This window comes from Hylobates moloch, unplaced genomic scaffold, assembly GCF_009828535.3.
Source record: "Hylobates moloch isolate HMO894 unplaced genomic scaffold, HMol_V3 SCAFFOLD_11, whole genome shotgun sequence".
NCBI classification, from domain to species: Eukaryota; Metazoa; Chordata; class Mammalia; order Primates; family Hylobatidae; genus Hylobates; species Hylobates moloch.
In genome coordinates, this window is record NW_026652286.1 from 47655522 (window position 1) to 47681017 (window position 25496).

The 25496-nt window shown below is 43.1% G+C and overlaps 1 protein-coding gene across 1 annotated transcript in view; it reads right to left on the reverse strand.

Annotated features, from left to right (window-relative positions):
• MAP6 (microtubule associated protein 6) overlaps positions 1 to 24433 on the reverse strand; it is a 78372-nt gene extending 53939 nt beyond the window's left edge. Inside the window, exon 1 of the mRNA XM_032166957.2 lies at positions 22866 to 24433. Coding sequence (XP_032022848.1) covers positions 22866 to 23770 — 905 coding nt within the window. The 5' untranslated portion in view covers positions 23771 to 24433. The remainder of the gene's footprint in view (positions 1 to 22865) is intronic.
• Positions 24434 to 25496: the final 1063 nt, after the last annotated feature.

Sequence of the window (25496 nt, forward strand, 5' to 3'; positions counted from 1 at the left end):
AGATACCATCTCACACCAGTTAGAATGGCGATCATTAAAAAGTCAGGAAACAACAGATGCTGGAGAGGATGTGGAGAAATAGGAACACTTTTACACTGTTGGTGGGACTGTAAACTAGTTCAACCATGGTGGAAGACAGTGTGGCAATTCCTCAGGGATCTAGAACTAGAAATACCATTTGACCCAGCCATCCCATTACTGGGTATATACCCAAAGGATTATAAAACATGCTGCTGTAAAGACATATGCACACGTATGTTTATTGTGGCACTATTCACAGTAGCAAAGACTTGGAACCAACCCAAATGTCCAACAATGATAGACTGGGTTAAGAAAATGTGGCACATATACACCATGGAATACTATGCAGCCATAAAAAAGGATGAGTTCATGTCCTTTGTAGGGACACGGATGAAGCTGGAAACCATCATTCTCAGCAAACTATAGCAAGGACAAAAAACCAAACACGGCATGTTCTCACTCATAGGTGGGAATTGAACAATGAGAACACATGGACACAGGAAGGGGAACATCACACACTGGGGCCTGTTGTGGGGTGGGGGGAGGGAGGGTAGCATTAGGAGATATACCTAATGTTAAATGACGAGTTAATAGGTGCAGCACAGCAACATGGCACATGTATACATATGTAACAAACCTGCACGTTGTGCACATGTACCCTAAAACTTAAAGTATAATAATAATAAAAAAAGAAATTCCAATTTAGAAGGTCTGGGGTAGAACCCAGGAGCCTGAGTGGGGCCCAGGATCTGCACTGTAAACAACCACTTTGTGTGATTCCAATGTAAGTGGTCTGGACCACTTGAGAGAAAGCCTGCTCTGGCTCAGGGATTCTCAGACTTTAAAATGCTGATGAGGGTCTGGCTAAAATGCAGTCTGATCCAGTATTTCCAGGGCAGGACTTGGTATTCTGCATTTCTGTTAAGCTTCCAGGTGAAGCTAATGCTGTAACCCTGGGAGGTATCTTTCCTCCTTCTGTTCATTTCCTCTGCCTGAGATGCCACTCTCTACTTCATCTAGCAGAATTCTACTCAACCCCCAGATTCCCACTCAAATGTTAGTCTTTCAGGAAGCTTCCTCTGGTCTGCAAGTCTATTTCAGAGGTCAGTAGTGTGCTGGGGCCAGTTCACAAAGGCCAAAGAGAGCCACAGCTAAATTTTCTGGAATTTTATGAGCCAGTTACTAAGCACAACCATTATACAAAATTTATATAAATATACAATTAAATAAATTACATTAAAATTAAAGTAACAAATGCTCAAAACTCATCATTTCCTAATTCTTTTAGCACATTTACTATTAGCTACTCTCTTGAGGTGATTTCCATCTACTGTAGCCTTAGGGTGGAAATGCTACATAATGATGTGCTTCTGCACAGCCCTTCCCAACTCTGTGGTCTTCAGTGTCACGTTGGCTGATTGAAATTTGCCAGAGCGGGCATATTGACACCCTGGAAATCAGCAAATGTTACAAATCAGCACTAAGTCTATCACTCTGTTGACTGTCTAGATTTAAGAAAGTAATGGAGTAAATGTTAATAATGCAGATTAGGCTTAAAAATGGGTTGTATCTGTAGTTGTTACATTGGAAATAGCATAAAAAATTGAGGAACTACATTTCCAAGATTCAAAACTATTATCTGATTGAACAAAGATACCCACAACACTGACTAACTAGTTCTGGTATATGTCTTTATACATCTTCATTGTTTCTCTCTTACCTTCTCCTTAATACAAACAAAAATATCAGTCAACATACACACCAGGCTCTCTGGTCTTGGCACAGAAGCAAGACAATGAAGAGAACATCCCATTCGTCATTGTTTGGAAACCCTTGCCACAAGACACACATTGTGCTTCTGTGGTGGCGCTTAGGCCTTCCACTTTCAGCAGTTGACCTGTGGCAAATATTGCTACCCTACCAAGCACAAGAGAAAGTATAGCTGGAATGCCAAGGCTAAAAGCTGAAATACTACTGCAACTAGTCAAATGAGACACCTAAAAATTGTACACTGCAGACCTAGGCATGGATTCCATAAAGGAACAACACACCTAAATCCAAGAGGGCAGCTGTTGCAGCACCCAGTTCATCTCAAGTATTTCAATAATTAGTCAGCACAATAAATGTTCTGGTTAAAAAAAAATTCATGTCAGAATACACTTGTTTGTCAATAATGTGGGTGACTTCCTTGCTAAATCAAATAGTAATCAAGCCTGTATTCATAGTCTATTTTGTGATACTATTACTGGCAGTAGAAATATAAAAACTGATGGTAGACTTTGCAAGAAATAGAAAGACATAATGTAGTAATAGGTATTTGGAATTTACTGTAAAGAATACTGTGTATTTTATTATTATTTGTAAATTGTGTGTTCACATCCACTATGTTACTAAAATTTATTATTATGTATGTGTTATATATATACATATATAAATATATAAAATTTTTTTTCTTGCAGAGCTGGTTATTCACATTTGCCAGCATACTACTGCAGATGTCCCTCCTTTGTGTTTTATAGCAGCCCAATCTTGTCTTGTTTTGTACGCTTATGAGCCTATACTATAAATCCTTGATTTACATATTTTTTTCTTCATCCAGAATGAAGGCTCCTTGACAGCAGGGACCCTGGACTTTCTAGCTTTATAACCCCAATGATTAGTAAGGTGCTTGGCACAGAGGAAAATCTTTGTAAATGTAGAAGACAAACCTCACTTCGACTGTGAAGTCTTTTCTGACACTCACAATTGATGGAACTAGCCACTGCTGCACATCCACAGCAGTTTCCACACATCTCACAACTCCATCCTCGCAGTCCCAGAAATGGAACTTGGAAAAGGCTCTTGACTGTATATTGAACACAGCGGTAAGAATAAATGCTACTAATTTCCTGAGTACATGTTATGTTGCCAGGCACTTTTCTACGTGCTTTACACACATTAACTCATTTAATCCCCACCCCTATGAGGTAGGCATTGTTATGATTCTTCTCACTTTACAGATGAGGAAGGTGAGGCTCAGAGAAGGTAAAGAGCTCCTCCAAGTTATTAAGGAGGAGAGCTGGGATTAGAACCCAGGTAGTCCAGCTCTAGCCCTCAATGAGTGAATGGATGAATAGATGGATGATTTGAAAAGCAGCCCCTCTCCTAGGCAGTTTCTGATTCTATATATACCAATTTGCATTTCAACATCTTAGAAAACAATACTTATTCTTAGAGGTGCATGGTTACAAACTTATTTTTCATTTTTTGAGGTCTTTCTCAAGGCTTGGGACAGGGCAGAATTCTCCCAATCTGCTCGGGAGTGCTAAACTTTGGTTCCAGGGCCCCTCTTCTCCAGTTTTCTACTGATGGATTTGGGATAGTGAAGCATTTCCTACATTAGCAATAAAAAATAAATGATAAAGGCAAGGACTAAGTCCACTGAATACATTAAAATGAAAAATTTCTGCATGACAAAAGATACTATAAACAAAGGTAAAAGACAAGCCACAGAAAAAAGATTAGTAATCAGAATCATTGTAGATTACAGGCATGTACCACCAGGCCCGGCTAATTTTTGTATTTTTAGTAGAGATGATGTTCTACCATGTTGGCCAGGCTGGACTCGAACTCCTGACCTCAAGTGACCCCGCCTTGGCCTCCCAAAGTGTTAGGATTACAGGCATGAGCCACTGTGCCCAGCTGAAACTTACTTTTTAATTCTTAAATAAAAATAAGAATAACTATTAAAAAAAAATAAACCACCTGATCAAAAAAAAAAAATTCCAAAAAATAAATCAATGTAGACAAGTAAGAAAAAGATAACACCTGAATAGGACAATGGGAAAGGGTAGGAATATGCAATTCACAGAAGAAGAAATGCAAATTGTGTATAAACACATGGAAAGTTTCTTAATTTGACTCAACATCAGGGAAATATGAAGTAAACAAAACAACATTTCCATATTATGGAGTTGGCAAAAATTTTTAAGTCTGACATTATAAGACAAAGGGGGTACTTTTATATGCTATTAGTTGAAGTATAAATGGGTCCAGCCAGTAAAAAGAACATTTTTTCAACATTTAATAAAACACAAAATGTGCATAACCCAACAACACCCAACAATTTCTCTTCCAACCCTTTAATATATTCACAGCTAGACATGTATAAGCATATTCACTGCAACATTATTTGTGATAGTAAAAATGTACAAAAACCTAAACATAAATAGGGAAATAAATAATATGTGATATTGTCATATGATGGCAGATTATACAGCCATTAAAAAGAATGATCTGTATATATATGGGTATTTACGTATCTGTGTGTTTGCATTTTCTCAAGATATGTGATGTTGGGTGAAAAAAACAAAGTGACAGAATGAAACACAGTGTAGGATGCCATGTCAGAAAGCACACATAAATGCAAGGCCTTACACAGCTCATGGATGAAGAGGTATACACTAAAGTATACCTCTTTATAACAGTGGTGACTGTCCAGGGCACAAGGGAAGAAGCAGAATGGGTCTGGGCCTAGTGGGGAAAAAAAAAAAAAAACTTTATCTGAAAAAATATTTTTTAAAAAGAAAAAAAATATTTTTTAATACAAAAAAAGACTAGAAGAAAACATTATTTATTTATTTATTTATTTTTGAGATGGAGTCTTGCTCTGTTGCCCAGGCTGGAGTGCAGTGGTGCAATCTCGGCTCACTGCAACCTCTGCCGCCCGGGTTCAAGCAATTCTCCTGCCTCAGCCTCCCAAGTAGCTGGGATTACAGGCACGTGCACCACCACACCCAGCTAATTTTTGTGTTTTCAGTAGAGACAGGGTTTCAGCATCTTGGCCAGGCTGGTCTTGAACTCCTGACCTTGTGATCCACCCACCTCAGCCTCCCAAAGTGCTGGGATTACAGGTGTGAGCCACCGTGCCCAGCCTTAAATATAATAAAATGTTAATTTTTAAAATTCTGGATAGTGAAAATATTCTTAGTGATGTATTTTTGTTAAGTTCTCCAAAAAAACCCAGAAAATGCTTTGAGGATTTATTGGAGCAGGCACCATCAGACACTTAAGCAGGAATGAGAGCAGTATCGAATGGATGGAATTGATTCTTTGGCCATGAGATCCCTCCCTCTTCAATGTCATCGGATTTTCAGATCCGTCGTGCTCCTTCCTGTGTTCCCCACTCCAATGCGAGACCATGCTTTGGCATCATGCACCCACGCCTTTACAAGGATCTCTGAGTGTGGCACCGTAGTGCTGGGAAGGACTCCCCGAAAAATTGGGCCAACCCCTAGTAACAGATGAGGACAATGAAGCAGGAAGGAGAGACTTGTCCAGGGTCACATAGGAGGCAAAGCTGGCCTCAAGGTTCATCTTTAACCTTAGGCTCTGCTTCAGCACCACTTCCTCAGATGACAGCTCCAACTCCTCACCTAGGTTAGCCTGTCAGCTCCCATTAAATGCTCTGTTAGCACCTTGTACTTTCCCTGCCAAGCATTTATCACAGCTGAATTTAATAATTAGTTATTGAAATGCACGCTTGACACCTTATCTGTCATTACACTGCTCATTCCGTGATGAATTTTGTCTTGTTCATGGCTGTAATCCAAGAACATAGTTCAAAGTCTGTTCCCTGAGTGACTACTCTCTTGGTGTCTAGACTAGTGTGCATTCAGATTCCATGCTCACCTCTGAGTATTAATATTTAGGAATTACAACTGCAAGGACCTAAGAGTTTACACATGTTCGTATTCTGTATCCTATGGCATGTATCATACTGCCCTATTTTCTGAAGGAGGAAATTGAGGCTCAGAGACTTGAAATAACTTTACCAAGGTCACACAAATAGTAAAAGGAAAGGCTGGAATTTAAGCTGAGGTTTTCTGATCCCAAGCCATTTGATTGGTCCATTGCACCACGGCTACCAGATGAGTAGCTGTGATTACTAATTTCTCTTGTGTTCCTCACCTTTTCTTCAGAACACTTCTCCCCTCCATCACACACTCCTAGCCCTAAAGACCTTCCTTCTTTAAGAGCATTCATGCTTCTGCTGCTCTGTCCTCTCCTCCTCACCCACCAGCACCACAATCCCCATCATTATCATCATCTTCATCATTACATTTCTCTCTACTATTGAAGTAGGAGCTGACACAGAGTAAATCAGCATGTCCCAATCCCTGGGGATGTGACCCCAATCTGGGGATATGACTTCATAGTCATATCCCCAGAGCCTAGCTCAGAGTCTCGTTTGTAGGAAGAGCTCAACAAATATGAATTGAATGAACAAATTACTAAAGTAATGCATTCTACCAAGGGCTTACAAAGAATCTCATTCTCACAAATGCAGTCTGGACTGGGACTACTATGATGTGCTAAAAGGCTCCCCAGAGAATGGTGTTGTTATAGTAGATTTTTAGAATCACCAAGCCTCTCTCCAATTCACAGCCTGCCTTTGGCCCACTCTGGAGGAATGCTGGACCAGGGCTTTGGTGAGGCGTCATAACAGTCCCTCATGGTAGAGCTCTCTTCTGTGCTATTTTTGGGTGCTAGATCCTAGCATGTTGATTATCTCATTGTATACCTTTTAATACCATTTATCCCTCGTCTATTTTTTAAAAAATTCCATGTTGTAGCCCCGAAGGGAACCCCACACAAAAATGGTCATAGTAGCCAGAGACTAATAGTATTTCACAATGGTGACTCCTGTACCTTGCATTCTTGGTTGCTATGAGAGATAGATTGGTTTTCCATTATATGTAAAGACAAAGAGACTCTTACATGTACATCAGCTTCCCATTGCTATTCAGTTGTAAGGAAACAAGAGAATGACTATGTCACTTTCGAAGAATGAGTGATGTGCTTAATAAGGCACAGCCGAACCAAGTATTCTTATGCACTCTGTTCAGGAGGTTACTTGCTACTTAAATACAGAGTCTGAAACTTGGTAACACAGTATTCTGTCCTCAGTAACCTAGATCAGAAATTGGCAAACTATTGCCTACCAGCCATATATAGCCCTCTGCCTGTTTTTTAGTTGTGAGCTAAGAATGGTTTTTGTAGATGAATGTTTGCAATCAGCCTGATGAAAGGGAACACTAACTTTGAACCCCAATTCAGCAAATGTTATTACCCAAAAAAATTATTCTCATTAGCAGAGCTGTATTATAAAAGATTCTATTCAATAATTATTATTATATTTTGAATTTTAGCAATAAAATTTTGGTGGAAATTTGTTTTCTCTCGTTATGTAAGTACCTACTTAATAACCTTAATTTTGCATCTTAGCCTGCAAAGCCTACAATATTTACTATCTGTCCCTCTATAGGAAGTTTGCCCACCACTGGTCTAGACTAAAGCTATAAAGCTTGTCTCCCGCCATGTCACTTCTTATACTTGGAACACTTGTTATATGGGAATATCTGGGGTTCTCCATAGGCATGTCTAGCTCTCCATGCCCCAGCTGTCCCTTCTGCTGGGACCTGCCACCTCCCTCGCTGCCTGCCTGATTGTTTTGCCTGCTGGTATCAGACTAATCTTTCTAAGTCTAGCTCAGATGCCATCCTCATTTCTGAAGTCTTCTCTGACTTTTCAAGTTAGAATTGATAAGTTCCTCTGCTCAAAAAGCATGCGACATCGGGGCCATGCATGGTGGCTCACGACTGTAATCCCAGCACTTTGAGAGGCCGAGGTGGGTGGATCACCTGAGGTCAGGAGATCGAGACCATCCTGGCCAACATGGTGAAAGCCCATCTCTACTAAAAATACAAAAAATTAGCTGGGCATGGTGGCGCGTGCCTGTAATCCCAGCTACTAGGGAGGCTGAGGCAGGAGGATCGCTTGAATCCAGGAGGCGGAGGTTGCAGTGAGCTGAGATCATGCCACTGCGCTCTAGCCTGGGTGATTGAGACTCCATCTCAAAAAAAAAAAAAGAAAAAAGAAAAATACTGTGAATCCATCTTTAGAAACCTTGACAATGCTGTCTTCTCGAGTCATCAGGCTTGGGGCACAGTTCTGCTTATGGACAGGAACACTCCGACTGCCATCCCTACTCCTTTTCCTCCTCTTACTTCTCTCCCACCCATATTACATCCTTGATGCCTCATTTTTTTCTCTCCCTGTACCCTCTAAACAGAATCTCAGCATCTGAACTGCATATTTAATCCGGTGGCTCACTCAATCCACAAGGGAGAATGTGGTCATCAGGAAGCTCTGAGAAGAACGGCAATGGACCCATTCACTCGCTGAGAGTCATTCTTCAAACACTGGTTGAACTCTCTTCTGTGCCAGGCCTGAGAAAGGGACAAAAGGACAAGGCCCAGGCTCTGCCTGCAAGGAAAGCAAGCCAAATGGACTTTCTTGCACATCCCTGAAAAATCATGTGAAATATACCAAATCCTTGGGAGGAGTCCTTGGGGCCCCTGGGCTTTTTGAGGAGATGCAGGCATAATGCTGTCAGAGTGGCACAGATACTTGGCTGGCAAGTCATCACAATCCAAGAATGAAAATTCGACCTCGAGTTTGTACACAATTAACCCATTCTCTGACCTGTGGCACTTGGATGCCACCCAAATCCAGACTTTGGCAAAAATTAGATAACATCACTTTATGAAGCACAGAAACATTTCTGAATTCATTTTCAGAGCAAATTTAACTGCTAAAAATCATTCTTTTCTAATTGCTTTTATTACAGTTCTAATTTTATGATTCTTATTTTACTCATGCAATAAAATAAATAATTTCTGTGTATGCAAAGTGGCAAAAGCCAGGCCTCTCCAAATAATTCATATTTGCACAGCGAGATTAGAACATGGTGACTCAGAGATGCTTGCTGGACTAAAAAAATACTCATAGAAAATCTTTGACCTGAGCGTCTAATGGCTCTTTACCCAGAAATTCAGAATGTGTGCAATGAGAAGGGCAAAGGACCTCTGTATATTAGCCAAGTAGTACTCAACCCACCAGGGACAATGATGATGAGGATAGTTGCCATTTATTGAGTGCTTACTATGGGCGAGGCACTGTGCTAAGCACTGTGTGTACACATCTTTCATTCATTTGTTCAATTAATTAATATCTATTAAGCATCTATTAAACACCATGCACTAAGGTAGGTGCTGGAGGTACAATAGTAAATAAGATAGGTAAGAGAGTAACAGATTTAATGGAATGTTAAGTCTTTCAACAACTTGTAAGGTAGATATTAGTGATTCTGTTTTACCACTAAGGAAACAAAATCAGAGAAGAGTGATTAAGTAACTTGCTCAAAATCATATAGTTAATACATGGTAAGCAGGACTTGAAACCAAAGTCCCAAATAAAGCCAGACATCAGAGGAAAGCAGGAATTATAAGAAAGTATTGTACTTTTAAGTGCCCTTCTGAATTTTTATCTCATTGATAAAAACCTCTAGGAAGGAATTTATAGTTCCTAATCTTTTTCCTTCCCAGTGGAACTAACTCCTAAGCTTTTGACACACTGTACAGGTACACCCCTTCAGGAAGTGGTTCATGACTCAGGCCAGAAACCCCCTTTCCTCTACATCTCTTTAATATCCTGTGCACATTTCTATTCTTGCACTTACCACTATGACTATACTTTCGAAAAATATGCCTTCCTCCCACTAGACCAGGAGCTCCTTTAGAATGGTTGCTAGGTGCAATTTATCTCTCTACCCTAGCATAGTGGTTCATCTGAGATGCAATAAATGTTTCCTGAATGAGTAAATGAAAAACTTTCACTGGTAACTTACTCTACTTCATTATTTCAGTGATAATAATAAAAGTAGCCAGCACTTACTATGACGAGTATGCACTGTGTGCAAGCATTATCTCCCCCCATCTTCATCATGACTCTGTGGAGTCACAACTGTGTAGTTACCCCCATTTTATTTTTTATTATTATTATTATTTTTTTTTTGAGACGGAGTCTTTGTCTGTCCCCCAGGCTGGAGTGCGGTGGCGCGATCTCGGCTCACCGCAACCTCCACCTCCTGGGTTCACGCCATTCTCCTGCCTCAGCCTCCGGAGTAGGTGGGACCACAGGCGCCCGCCAACACGCCCGGCTAATTTTTTTGCATTTTTTAGTAGAGACGGGGTTTCACCGTGTTAGCCAGGATGGTCTCGATCTCCTGACCTCGTGATCCACCCGCCTCGGCCTCCCAAAGTGCTGGGATTACAGGCTTGAGCCACCGCGCCCGGCAGTTACCCCCATTTTATTGATGAGAAAAATCAAGACTTTCCCAAGGTCACACAGACTTTAAGTTAAGATGCATGATTCAAACCTAGCTTTGATGGACACTAAATTCTTCACAGGACACAAGGGCACCCCCCAGGACTCATACAACCATTCCTTCCAACAATCTTCTGATAGTGTTAACTAGCCACTGTTGTGCCCCTAGAGAACTCTGGCTCCCAATTTTTACTCTCACCAGGGCCTGCCTGGTACTTTTAGATACAATACTTGCATCCATATTATCTCCCTCAAAATACAGCAATCTCCTGCAAACAGGGGTCATGTGCTCTTCACCTTGAATCTTCATAGCCTATAGTCCCAGCCTTGGCATGCTCTTAAGATGTTACATTGAACTCTGAGTAAAAATAATATTAGGCCCACTGCATTATTATTATGGAATTAGGATCAAATAAATCCAGCCTAATTCCCTGCTTTTATAGTATAAGCCTCTTTCTCAATGGACTAAAAGCCCTGAAGGATAGAAAGGATTTAGAAAGAAGATGGGAGGAGGGCAGGGGGAAAAACTGTGAGCAAAATCCAGCAATAGTTTGAATGTGGGGCTTGTGAGACCCAGTTTAGGCTGTGATTTGGTCAGAGCACCTGCTGAGGCCCATATGATTTTAACGTGCAGCCAGGGCTGAGAATACCCAAGAAAACGCATCGAATGTGTGCAGGGAGCAGTGGGCAAAAAGGCTGGAAGCATCAGATTGGTCAGATAATGGAAGGCACTGACTGCACACCCAGGTGCCTGGGCCTTGCCCTGGAGGAGAAGGGAATCTGTTGAGAGTTTAGGAAAAGAAGAGGTGAGACCACCCACCCCTCCTCCACTGTAGAAACAAGATTAGTGGAGGGAGATGGTATGGGCTTAGCAGAGTTGGGGCCAGAAAGACAGCATAAAGGTTGAAGTTGGCAGCAGCCCTCCCAAGAATGGCATGTTGGACTAGGGGAACATGAGGGGACTTGGCAGGCACCTGCTGGAGCTGCACAAGCAAGACACAGCTGTGGCTGGAATGACGAGAATTAGATTCCTGAGCCAGCTCAGCCACTGACTGTTTCTGTAACCTCAGTACCCATACCTCCCTAACTCTATTCTGCATCTTTAAAGATAGAGATGTTTACCTTAAAAGGTCATTATGAAGTCTATAGAAAAAGATATGTTAAGGCAGTTGGCACAGAGTAAACACCCAGCAGATGAGCCTGAAACTCAATTATGTCTCTGTTCTTTCTAATATTCTGCTCTTTTGCATTCTGCCTTGATCTACCTTTTGCCTAATTATTATGGTTTAATAGGGAACAATCCTTAAGGGCTAGGAGGCTTGCAAAAATGAACTATGCACTCTAGGATATGCCACAATGTGGGCTAGTGTTTCGAAGACACTGCACAAAATGGACAGTGACCACAAGCGGACAGCTCAGTGGAGGAGGCATTGTTTCAGGGATGCACTTGCAGTGGATTTTGTGGCTTGAGGCTTGGGCACAATTTTCCCACTAAAAGAGGTTACACCAGGCCTAATCCTGCAAAAGCCTCTTCATTCAGTTTGAAAAAAAATATCCACTGACAGTGGACTATGCCAGGATAAGGGAAGGATAGCAAAGATAATAACAATGTGTATTATGTAATACACAGCACAGGTAGTTCCTGTGTGTAATGTACAAGGCCAGCAGCACCAGAGGTGGGAGGTTGAGACCACAGTGAGGCCTATGCTCCTGCTCTCTTTCGGACAGGAGAGGCAAGCACAGACACCAAGAGCTCATCCTTTGCTGACTCCTCCCACACATACCAGAGATGTCCGATGCTTGCTGGGCGTTGACCTCAGCATTCTTTTCTTCTCACCTTCTCTATCCCTTACCCACCCTAATACCTATGGGTTCGATTCTCACCAACAGGCTGATGTTGTCCTGATCTTCTCTGTTCTGCCCTTTCTCCTGAGCTTCAAGCTCTATCTCCATTTAGGTCTTTTGTATTTTGTTTCTTATTTTTTGTTGAGGTATAACATACAGAGAACAAAATCCATAAGTCCCAATTGTTTGTGTGTATAAACGCACGTCACCACCACTCAGATCAAGATATAGAACATTTCCAACACCTCAGAAGGTTCTCCTGTGCTTCTTCTCAGCCAATTACCCACCTAAATCCCAGAGATTATCATTATTCCAACAACTGTCACCATCAATTACTTTGCCTGTTTTTGAACTTCGTATAAATGGAATCATTCAGTAAATACACTTGTATCTGGGATCAATTTTGTCGTCCACTAGGAAGCTTTTGGCAATGTGTGGAGACACTATTTTTTTTTTTTTTTTTTTGAGACGGAGTCTCGCTCTGTTGCCCAGGCTGGAGTGCAGTGGCGCAATCTTGGTTCACTGCAAGCTTCACCTCCCAGGTTCACACCATTCTCCTGCCTCAGCCTCCTGAATAGCTGGGACTACAGGTGCCCACCACCATGCCCGGCTAATTTTTTGTATTTTTAGTAGAGACGGGGGTTTCACCATGTTAGCCAGGATGGTCTCGATCTCCTGACCTCGTGATCTGCCCGCCTTGGCCTCCAAAGTGCTGGGATTACAGGCGTGAGCCACCGCGCCCGGCCCTTGGAGACACTTTTGATTGCCACAACTCAGGGTAGGGAGGGCTGGGAAATATTACTGGTGTGTAGTGCATAGAGAGGCCAGGGATGCTGCTAGACATCCTACAATGCACAGGACAGGCCCACAACAAAGAATTATGTGGCCAATAATTGATAAACCCTGTGTATCAACCTCCTATAGCTACTACAACAAATTACCACAAACAGAATGGCTTAAAGCAACACAGATTTATCATCTCACAGTTCTGTCATTCAGAAGTCCAAAATGGGTCTCATTGGAAGCTCTAGGGGAGAATACTTTCTTTGCCTTTGCCAGCTTCTAGAGGCGGCTTACATTCCTTGGGATGTGTCCTTCCATCTTCAAAGCCAACAACCACCAGTCAAGTCTTGGTCACACTGCATCACCCTAATATTGACACTCTGTCTTTCTCTTTCACTTATAAGGACTCTTGTGATTACACTGAACCCAAGTGAATCCAGGCTATACTCACCATTTCAAGGCTCATAACTTAATGACATCTGTAAAATCCCTTTTGCCATGTGAGATAACATATTCACAAATTCCTAGAATTAGGATTTGGACATCTTTGCAGGGGGGATTATTCTGCCTTCCATACCCTGCTATATAATATTCTGCTGTATGAATATACCACAATTTATGTATCCTACTGTTGATGGACATTTGGGCTGTTTTAGTTCTTAGCTATTAATAATGCTCCTACAAACATTCTTATACACGTCTTCTGTATTCATTTCTGTTAGGTAGATACTCAAGAATGGAATTTCTGGGTTATGGTAAATGTATGTTTAGCTTGAATAGATAATGCTAAAGAGTTTTATAATGTGGTTGTACCAGTTTACACCCTTAGCAGCAGTATGAGTTTCCATTTTCATTCTGTACTGAACATCTCCATGTAGACCTTCCAAAGACACCCCGAACTCAACTTACCCAAAACTGTGCTATCTAGCTCAGTGTATACCATTTCCCCATCCCCCGACCCTGCCCCAGACAGCCAAAACATGAACCCTAGAAACATCCCAGGCTCTTCCCTCTCCCTTTCTGCCTACTTTTATTTAGCCACTATAATTTTATTCTTATCAGCACTTGCTTACATTCTATTCTTGCTGGAGATCATCATCTCTCACCTAGACTGTAGTTTCTTCCCTGGACTCTGTTCCCAGTCTAATCTCTCCAGTCCATTCTTCCCACTGCTGTCAAAGTCACCTTTTCTAAAATCTAAAACTGAACCCTGATTCTCCTGTTGCTTATAAGACAAAGGAGCTAGCCCCAGCCTACCTCCCTCTTCTGTCCCTTGCCATTCTATCCTTACGCAATGATACTTCCAAGTTCTGCCCACAGAGAACTGCTTATAATTTCTCTTCTTGTACTTTTACTCAAGTTGATCCATTCTCCCATTTACTGCCAACTCACCTTTCAAGACTCAGGCTACTAGTCACCCTCTCTACTGAATTTTCCCAACAACCCTCAAATCAGGCAGACTTAACCCCTCTCTTCTCTGTGCTCCACCATGCCCTGCACAGACATTTTATCAGGGCACCTGTAACTTTTCAGCACACTTGTCTCTGTCCAATAAACATAAGACTCCTGAGAGCAGGGACCACTTTGTCATCCAGGGACTTGGTCCAGGACCTGACATAGTAGATACAAATAAACATTTACTGAATGGAAACTGAATGAAGAAAGTACATATTAATATGACATGCAGGAAGTGCTGAGTGTAGAGAAAGACAAGCATAGACAAAGTCTGTGATTTTAACAGTCTTAAAACCTAAAGGGGCCGGCCGCGGTGGCTCATGCCTGTAATCCCAGCACTTTGGGAGGCTGAAGCAGGTGGATCACCTGAGGTCAGGAGTTCGAGACCAGCCTGACCAACATGGTGAAACCCCGTCTCTACTAAAAATACAAAAATTACCCAGGCGTGGCGGTGTATGCCTGTAGTCCCAGCTACTCGGGAGGCTGAGGCAGGAGAATCGCGTGAACCCGGGAGGCAGAGGTTGCAGTGAGCCAAGATGGCGCCACTGTACTCCAGCCTGGGCGATAGAGGAAGGGGGATCATAAGCTCTAACAGGGAAGTAACAGCATGGTTCCTGAAGTGACTGCAAAGATTTCAGGGAGAAAACGTATCTAAGGTTTCTAGCCTTCTTCCAGGCACATGCTAGGCACTAAATTAGCTACTATTAGTATTATTATTTCTGATGGTGAAACTAGAAGTTTTTAGTTTGCTGGTTCAGGCCCATGATGAAGTTATCTTCATTCAGCAGAGAATGAGAAGCTCATCTATTTACATTAATACAGTTGACACAATTCATTAAGCCAGAGCAGCATTGTAGAGATAGCTCCTTAATCTTAATGAACATTTGTTGATTTACTTTAGTTTTATATTTGGGATATTGAATGATTCTTAGTGATTGTTGATTTAGAACTATCACTGGCTTGACATTTTTTTAAAGTTCATATATGCATTAGATGCAATCCTTCCCTATGAGAGCAACAAAGAATTAATCGTATATATCTTATCTTCTTTGTGGGTAAGTCTTGGTCAGCATTGTATTTCTGAGAGTTAATTGCACAAAGTTAACCAATGATCTAACAAAATGCCTCAGTAAAAATGTCCAAACAGACATAAAACACTGCTGAGTTCACATGAGGTTTCCATGACAAGTTTCTCTCCTGGCTTTCTTCCCTCCTCACATCACTCCTCCTTCAACTTTTTCATGGATATCCCTTCTGCTGTCAGTACTCCAAATACGTGTATCCCCCACGCTCCATTTTCTGTTGGTTAATTTTCTCTACTCCTTTTCCAAGGGTAATTTTGCCTCTTCCTATGACTTTCACAGGAAGTGAAACATCCACAAGATGATTGTTTCCAAATCTATATTTACAGCCCAGGCCTCTCCCTAAGCTTTCAGATCCATTTACTCAACCAACCCTCAAACACCTCTTGTTAGATATCCCATAGACAACGCAAATTCTATGTATTGAAAAGTACCTCAATTTTCACTTCTGACTTTTTCCCCCCTCTATATTCTCTGTTCCAGTGACTAGCATCACTACCAGTTACCAAAACCAGAAACACAAGGGTCATCCTGGGCCATATCCTCCTCTTTGCATCTCAACTGGTCATTTACATCTGTTGTTTTATACCCATATTATGTTATAAATCTCCAATCTCACAACCATGGTTAAGGCTTTGTCATTTTCTCCAAATTATCTCAATAGCCTCCTTATTGGCCTTCCCTTCTCTAATCTCCCCAGGTCAGCCAGCCAGTGGGAGCCTTATAAAATTTGAATCAAACTATGTTGTCCCTCTGCTTAGATTTTTTCAGTGATTCATTATTGTCTACAGAAGCAAATCCAAATTTCTTAGCCAGGAATACAAGGCTGTTGATCAGCTGACCTATGCCTACCTCTCAGACCACAAAAAGAAAGTGAATAGTAAAACTAAGAGTAAAATTTATTGAAAAAAGAGATGCTCAACAAAATAAAAAATTTATTCTTTGGAAAGACTAAAAAAACAAAACAAATCTGAACAAGACTAATCCTGAAAAAAAAAAAAAAAGCGAGAAGGTACAAATAAACATTAGGTATGAAAAAGGAGACATAACTACAGTTAAGTAGAGATTATTTTTAAATCCACAAGATAACGCTATGATCAATTTTATGTCAACAAATTATAAAATTAGAAGAAATGTACATTTTTCCAGAAAAAAATAAATTATCAACATTGGCTTAAGAAGAAATATAACATCTGAATAAGTGAATCAGTATTAAAGACATCAAATTGACAGTTAAAAAAAAACCCATGAAAAAGACAACAGGCACAGCAAGTTTTACAGGAGAATTTTATCAGATATTTGAGGAGGAGGCTTTCTTATATAAACTTTTTCAAATAACTAAAAAGGAAGGGAATCTACCCATTTAATTTTATAGGTATAACCTTGATTCCAACAGTACATAAGGCTAATATAAAAAAGGAAAAATTATAGGCCAATCTTATTTATGAATATATATGCAAACATTTCAGATAAAAAATAGCAAACCAAATTCAGCATAATAAAATATATTTTTATCTAAGCAAGATTTATCCCAAAAATGCAAAGATGGTTCAATATGAGAAAAAATCTATTAACAGATTAAAAAAGAAAAATCAGAGATCATCTCAGTTGATACTGAGCCTTCAATAAGAGAAAAAACATTCAATAAAATTCAACAGCCAAACTAATTTTTAGAAACCCCTAGCAAACTAAATAGAAATTTCTTAACCTTATCTTACAAAAACATAAAGCAAACCTCATACTTAATGATAAAACTTTAGAAACTTTCCCACATCCCAAGACAAGGATGTTTGTTATCACTACTATTTGAAACCATACCAGATGTCCTAACCAATAGAGCAACACACACACAAAAAACAAGATATATAAATCTTGGAAAGGAAGATAATAAATTGTTATTTGCTAAAAACATACATTATCTCCACAGACAATCCAGGAGAGTCTACAAACAAAACTAATTAGAGAGTGTGATAAGATTCCTGAATACAAGATTAACATACAAAAATTAATGCATATGGGCAATAATAAATTAGAAAAGGTAATAAACTCTTCACAATAGGAACAATAATTAAAAGCTAGCTCAGAATAAAATAAAATAAGATAATGTAGTATTAGCTCAGACTGATGGAACAGAACAGAGAACCCAGATATAATATCTAAAGATATGTGACCCTTATGTGATAGAGGAGATATCATAAGTTAGCGGGGAAACGTAAAGCTTTAGAAAAGAGTGTAAGGATAAATGACTTTCCATATAGGGAAAAATTCAATACTTACCTCACTCTATTCATAAAGATAAAATCTAGTTAGATTATTAACAATTTAAATACTAAATAAAACTTTAAAACTGTATATATGTGTATATATATGAGTATATATGTGTATGTGATTTTGTGGAGAAAATTACAAAATATAAGTGAAGAACATAAAAGACTTAAATAAATGGCAACCTTTGCCATGTTTGCATATGGGAAAACTCAATAGCTTAAAGATGGCAAATCTCACCAAGTAATTTTTTCCCAAGTAAAGCTTGCATTCATCTGCATTAAAATTATCTAGAGTGCTTGCTAAAAATTAGATACTTAGGCTCCATTTTAAGCCCATTGAATTAGAATGTATGAGGATGTGGCCCAGGAATCTGCATTTCAGAAAGCTCTCCAAGTGATTCTTCCGTGTACTAAATTTTGAGAACCATGCCTTATAAAAGTAGATCATAACGTTGAGTTGCACATTAGAATCACTTGAAATAGTTTTTAAAAACTTGGTTGCCCAGGCTACACCCCAGACCAATGAAATCAGATTTTCTAGGCAAGGCACCTATGCATCAGTCTTTTGAAAGTTCTCCGCTGATTCCAATGTGTAGCCAAGGTTTGAGGACTGCTGCCCTAGGTGAAGGTCCATGTAGAGTCAGGTCTGTAAAGTTTGCTGCCCTTCTCCGTTTGAACATTTACTTCTAGTGCTAACCTGGTAGGATTTGCACTTTTTTTTTTTTTTGAGACGGACTCTCACTCTGTCATCCAGGCTGGAGGACAGTGGCACGATCTTGGCTCACTGCAACCTCCGCCTCCCAGGTTCAAGCGATTCTCCTGCCTCAGCCTCCTGAGTAGCTGGGATTACAGGCGCACCTCACCACGACCGGCTAATTTTTTGTATTTTTAGTAGAGACGGGGTTTCACCATGTTGGTCAGGCTTGTCTCGAACTCCTGACCTCGTGATCTGCCCGCCTCGGCCTCCCGACGTGCTGGGATTACAGGCGTGAGCCACCGCGCTTGACCAGGATTTGGACTTTAACTTGATTGAGGAAGACATAATTTTCTTACATTAAAATTATGACTCATTTATTTGGTATTCTCAGCTCCTTGTCTGGTACATGGCAGGGGCTTGGTGATCATTTTCTGAAAAAAATTCAACTAAATGAAATCGACTCTATCAATATATAGATAAATAAAATTTTCACCAATCCCTAAAAATTCCATTAGATTCAACAAATCTATATGGCACCTAGGCTGTGAGAGGTACAGAGTGAACAAAATACAGCCTTCTCTTCAGGTGTTCATGACCTGGTGGGGGAGACAGATATGGACAAGAGTATTTTACAATCAAGCAGACAATGATAAGGGTTCAGAAAGTAAAAAGGGAATAGAAGAACAATTGATTCAGAATGGCTGGCTCTAGGAAGGCATCGCTGTAGACTCAGTATCCAAGATTGGCCTCGAGGCATTGCTGGGATTGACCCAAGAGGAAATTAGGGAAATGGGCAGTTAGGGAATGGGGCAGTTCTGCACAGCATAAACTAAGTCAGATGGGTCTTCCTGTAACCTTCATGCAAGGCTGGAGGGCAGACATTAAAGGCTCCTTTTCTTTCTAACTTCCTTGTTACTGCTCTTATTTTTCAAGTATTTCACCCTGGTTTATTAATTCTACCTCCTGGTGCCTCAGCTGGTTTCTTCTAGGAAAAGTTTCTCATTAGCATTTCTATAGGGAGCAGCTGCTACCCTATCTACCCCTATTATCTGATGGCCAGGGCAATGGGGTTGACTGGGAGAGGAATTTTAATCCCCTCCTTATGACTCATCTATTTTCTAATTGAGAAGGTCAGGTCTAAAGTCACAAATGGCTTCACAGTGAAATCCATCCTTAACATTAAAAATGGTAATAAAGACATGCTTCTCAGTTTTATAATATCATCTATGTAAAATGAATGTATTAAAAATTAATCAAACTCATGTTTGTGAATAATCCTAAAGCTATCTTAGATACTACTTGAATGCAAAAATCTCAGGCTGATATGAATGGATTGGGAATTAGATGAGCTATTGGATAGGGAAGGTTTCTCAAAACCATAATGTCAAAGGGTATCTAATGTTATTTATGACTGTAAATTGTAAAGTAAAACAATGAGCATGTATATGATTCTGAATTTTGAATGTATATTTTACATGATGGACTGTGTGTCCCTTTCTGTTTAAGCAGACTGTTCACATTGATGTCATGTGGCAGATGTCATCTGTAAAGTCCATGAGATGAACCAGTCACCATGGTGTAAACACACCATAATTTATGTAGAATGGCAGAAGAAAAGGGTTTGTAAATCAAATTATCATTGAAGTGAAGCACAGCTTGGCTTCTAAGCCTTCTAAGGCGACATAAGGCCTATCTTATGTCAGTGGACATGGTACTTACTTAAATTCAGAAGATATCCTAGAATCATAGCAAGGAAAAGAATGTGAGACAATAGGGAAGGAAAATCAATGTTCTAGATAAGCTTATAATTGCCAACCATTTTTTCTTTACAGTGTATTTAATGTATTGAATAGCTTATTTCTTTATATCTACTTTCAGTCAAAGTGAATTTCTCAATTATTTGTTAATTTTTATTCTGGAACAAAAAAACCCCGTTAAATTTCACATCAAATTTGTCATGCACTTAAATTGTTCATTAAAGAAATTGATGTTTCTTAGCAATAATCATTCCCTTAATATTTCAAAATCCTTCTGATTATATAGCAAAATAGTACTCCTGGCCCCAAAGCCATAGGTATAATTAAATTTTACGAAAGACCTAAATTTAAAATTTTTTTTGAGGTGTTCAAAGATTTTTTTGACAGGTTATTAGAATTGATAGGTGCTAAAAATAATCATTCTCGCCAGCTCCGAGGGCATAGCCTTCTCCCACCAAATCCAGTCATTTCCAGTATGTGTGTAATGCGAAGCATGGCATGTGAAGCACGACATGCTTACTGCACAATTAAGCTGTTGTTTTAAGGAAAAAGGCTATATGGAACAAGGTACAACCCCAAATCTGGAGTGCGTTATATCCAAAGGATGTGGTCATTCCTTGACTGACAGGCTACTCATCCATAAACAAAGCAAGTCCTGCCAACTTGAAATCATAAACTGAGCAGGATCACCCAAGGAGGCTTAAGAATCTGGAATCTCTCTTGATTGGCACTGACTGTATGGTGGTGAGAAGAGACAGCTCCTGCTAGTGGGTAGTAAGGTGCCACCTGCCACAGGGTGCTAGAATGAGAGTGGGAAGATGAAGAGGCCAGGCCAGTAATCTATGATGTTGGGCCAGATGTGGGCTTATCAGGGTAGGAAGATCAAGAAATGAAGTAGGGTCTTGAAGCAAGCAAGCCATAGCAGAACTAGAAAACTACATCCTGCCTTTGTTTTTTTATGTCTCTTGCTTGTTTGTTTCCCCTCTTTTCTTTTGCTCCCCACTTGGTAGCAGCATAAAAACATAGTGAACATTCTACCATCTCATGGCTATTCAAGGAAAAGGATTTATGTCCTTGTTTGACCAAGAGCTCAAAGGAAGTGCTGTACTCCTGGGTTCCCAGTGTGGTTGTTGTGATAACAATAAACCAAGAGAGAGATGCCAAGTGGGAGGTGGAATTCAGAAAGATGAGAAATGCAGGGGTAGGAGTTGGGGGACAGATTTTCTCTTAACATGAAGGATGTCTGGATATGCTATTCTTTCCTCAGCCTATGAGAGAGTATTGGTAATGTTCACTGGAGAAGGACATTAGTCTAACATGAGGCTACATACAGAGTCTTGGCAAAGGACTAACTCTCTCTCTAGTCCTCCCCGCCCCCCACACCCTCTTGCAGGAAGGAGGCAGCAGAAAGCTGTGGCATTGATAAAGGACCCCACAAGCTGCATTTTGAACACCTCTAGCTCAATTACTATTCATACACATCTTCCCCGAGAGACCCCAAATGCAATGTTGCATGTCCAGAGTCAACTGTGTTCTGTTAGCTAATTGATGTTGGTTGAAACATAAGGGGAGAATTGAAAGCTAAGCCTTCAGAAGTATATACTGGATGGATGAAGGGCAAGAAAGCAGACTGGAATGGCTGAAGCTGCAGCAGAGGGAAAATTCTAGAAGGAAAGAGAGAGAGATTTTCATGCTTGAAAGCATTCATTTGCAAGGAATTGAGTGTGCTGGAGAAAGGGGTTTTTGGTGGCAAGAGAATAAGAGACATCTGGAGAACATGTAGGGAAAGGAGAGAGAAAGAAGATGCCTCAATAGCAGAGAAGGCTGGAGGTACCTAGGAAGTAGGATCATAAGGCATCATGTGGAAGGTAGGAATGGAACCAAGATGTACTAATTACCACTATGTGCTAGGCACGAGCTGTTCTCCTGAATTATCTCATTTAATCCTCACAATGTCCAGCATAGTGCTTGGCATATAGTAGGCAATCAAAAATATGTTGAATATTTAATATTAATTAAATAAAAATAAAATATTTAATATTGAATCAATAAAAGTGTGAACAATCCTAAGAGATGTCTATCACCAATTACATCTTACAGATAAGAACCTGAGGCCCAGAAAGGTTAGCAAACTTGCCCAATATGTCACAGCTAGGGAGAGGTAGAAGGACAATGACTTCAAAGTTCCAGCGGTGGAAGGTGGGGGGTGATTTGTAAAGATCCTGTGGGTAATCTAGAAAAAGGTATGGTGCTTCGGTGTTGCCCAGAGACTGAGAGAGGAAGGAAAGAATGAAGGGCCAAGGGAACTGGGCTAGGGAGGAGGGCGAGAGGCCACTTGGAAAGAATTCTTCTTCTAGAAGAATGGGGACCCTGCAAAGGGCAGCATCCAGGCTAACGCAGCAGGTGAGCTGGGTGGAGGCAGGACGGAAGCACAGCCTCTCCTGACATTGCAAAGGGTCTCTGTGGGCAGGCAGGGATCTGAGGTGGGAGGGATGGAGAAAAGGGCTACAGCGGTAAAGTGAAAGAGCCAGGCAGGCTGAGATGGAAAATACTAACAGCTTGCGCATGGGACAGGGCAGAAGAGAAGGCTTCGACGGAAGGTGGCCTGGGAGGCAGCTGGGGAGAGGGTGTGGCCTGGGACTGGAGGGAGGCTGCACGCTAGGCCTGCGCTGGGGATCCTGGGCCCCGGGCAGCCCGCGGGGAGGGTCTGCGTGGTGACTTCCCGGCGCTAGCAGCGGCCGCGTCTCACCTGTAGGAGCTGCTCACTGCACTCGCCACCTCCTCGCGGATTTGCCGGTTGAGGGCGTCCACCGCGGCGCGCCCCCTGCCAGCCTCGGGGCCAGTGGCCTGGACCTGGGCCTGGGCCGCAGGCAGCGGCGTCTGCTCGTGCCCCAGGCCCTCGGCGCGGCGCACCATCCAGGCAGGCCCGGCCTTCCTGCGCGTGTCGCGCTCGTCCGCCCCGGACGCCTTTCCGGCCGCCAGGCCACCCGCTCCGCCGGGGGCCGCCTCCTGCTCCCGGGCCTCAGCGGCGGCCTGCACTGGCCAGCGCTCCTGGCTCTGCGGCCGGCGCTTGGGCGCCCCGAGGATGGGCGCCGACGCCTGGGAGGCCGCAGAGATCTGCACGGGCTTGGGGATCCACGGGTGGTCTCCGCGGCGCGGCAGCGGCCAGGCGCGGAAGTCCTTCTGGTACTGGGTCTCGCGCTCGAAGGGCGCGTCGGAGGGCTGGTATTCGCTGCGCGGCCGGCAGCTGGGCTCGGGCCGCTGCACCTTCCAGGCGCGGTAGTCCTGCCGCATCACCGAGTCCGCGGGGCCAGAGGTGGAGCCAGAGCCCAGGCCCGGGCCCGGCCCGCTCCGGCCGGGGCCCGCCGCCGGCTCGCGCTCGCCGCTAGGCCCAGGGGCTGGCCCCGTTGCCCGGGCAACTGCATCCAACTCGCCCTGGGCTGGCTGCGTCTCTATGGCAACCGCGCGCGCCGAGGGGGGCGCGAGCGCCGGCTGCGCCTGCTGCTGCGGCGGCGGTGGCTGCGGCGGGGCGCCCGGGTGGTCGGTGGCCTCCGAGTACTTGGTGAAAACCAGCGGCACCGCGATGTCCGCTTTGTCCAACTGGTTCCAGAAGCGGGCGATGCAGCAGGCCCTCGTGATGCACGGCCATGCCATGATGCTAGCTGAAAAGCCGGCCTCCTCTTTCTTCTTGTGGTTCTAAAGCAAGTCTCTAATCTTTCAGCCTCCAATCCTGACCGGCCAATGTGGTTCCCACCGTTTTCTACCCCCGATCAGCCGGAGCTAGTTCGCCTTCCTCCCTCAGCGAGCACCCGGGAGAGCTATCCTAAGAGAGTCTGTAGAGTCCCTCGATTACCGGTCGCAAACGCCTTTGGGAGCGCAGTCTGCTGCGGGCGCCGAAGGGTGAGAGGCACGGCGTTCCCCAGTCCCCGGCGAGGGTGTCTGGGACGCGCCCCTCCCTGCGGCTGCGGCGGCGCACAGACCTCGGTCGAGCGAGGCGACGTGAGGAGAGGTGGCTACAGGCTTAAGCCATGGCGCAGAGGAGGGGCCGGGCGGTGTGGCCGCAGGGTCCGCGGACCCGGCTCGAGTCTCCTTCCTGCCGGCGTCCTAGTGCAGCCGGCCACCTAGCAGGGCTGGGAGGCCATCACCTCCAGCGGAGACCGAGCATTGCTGCCTCCGCCGCTGCCCGCGAGGATGCCGCAGCCGCCGCCGCCACCGCCTCTTCTCCTGGGAAGCGACCCCACCCTTTTCTGCAGCTCTCCGTCTCCGCCGCTGCCCGCGAATGATGCTGCAGCCGCTGCCGCCGCCGCCTCTGCCTCTGCTGCAGGGAAGCGGCCCCACCCTTTTATGCCGCTCAGCAGGGAGAAAAAAATCCAGGAACGATGCTGACTGAAAGAGTGCTGCAGAAAAAAACAAAACAAAACAAAAACACCTGCTGTCGTCAGCTCGCGCTGCTGGGAGCGTGCCTTCTCTCCCCACCTCCCTCCGCCCTGGCAGCTCCTCCCTCCTCTGCTCCCGGGCAACAGCAGAATCTGGGGCCATAGTGGGTTCAAGTCCCAAGCTCGCGAGGACTTTCTGTCCTTGTGCTTGTCGCTTCATCCCCAGGAGTCGGAGGCTCCTCTTTTGTAAAATAGGGCCAATCATTGGGGGAGGGAGTGGGGGCTATTAAATTTTAAAACATGGAGGAAACTCCTAGTGAAATGTCTGTCCCAGAATAGATGCTTTGAAAAGGGGAGCTGCTGGTATTGGTCAAAACCGGCGGGCTGTGTTTGAGCCCAGTTTGGTTGCCTCCTGGTTCAAGCACTTGCCAGTCTTATGCACAGGCCTTGCTCAGATGTGTGGGAATGGGAGCACCAGGGCTGGTGGTGCCCTGGATGTTCCTTTCCTAGGGAATATTTGCGAAGGTATGCTTTAGACTCCTCCAAGAACCACCCAGTCCCTGTTCAGTTCAGGTGCCACACTGGGGCAGAGGTAGAGAAAAGAAAATTCTGGAAAGTGGCTTAACTGTGGAGGTTGGGGGTAGGTAGGAGCTGTGCCCTAGGAAAGGGCAGTGCCTGGCCTGCAGGGGCCTTCTGGCACATTCTCACTCCTCGCCGTTGCTCTTCTATCTTCAAAGCAGAAGAGATTTTGAATTCCGAAAGACCTGGTCTGGCTCTGCTATTCTCTGTGTCACTTGGGCAAGTTGAGTTACCCTGGGTTTCAGTCTCCTCATCTGTAGAATGGAGGAAATACTGGCTGCCTCAAAAATGGTTTTGTGGGCCGGGCGTCGTGGCTCACACTTGTAATCCCAGCACTTTGGGAAACTGAGGCCAGTGGATCACCTGAGGTCGGGAGTTCAAGACCACCCTGGCCAACATGGTGAAACCCTGTCTCTACTAAAAAT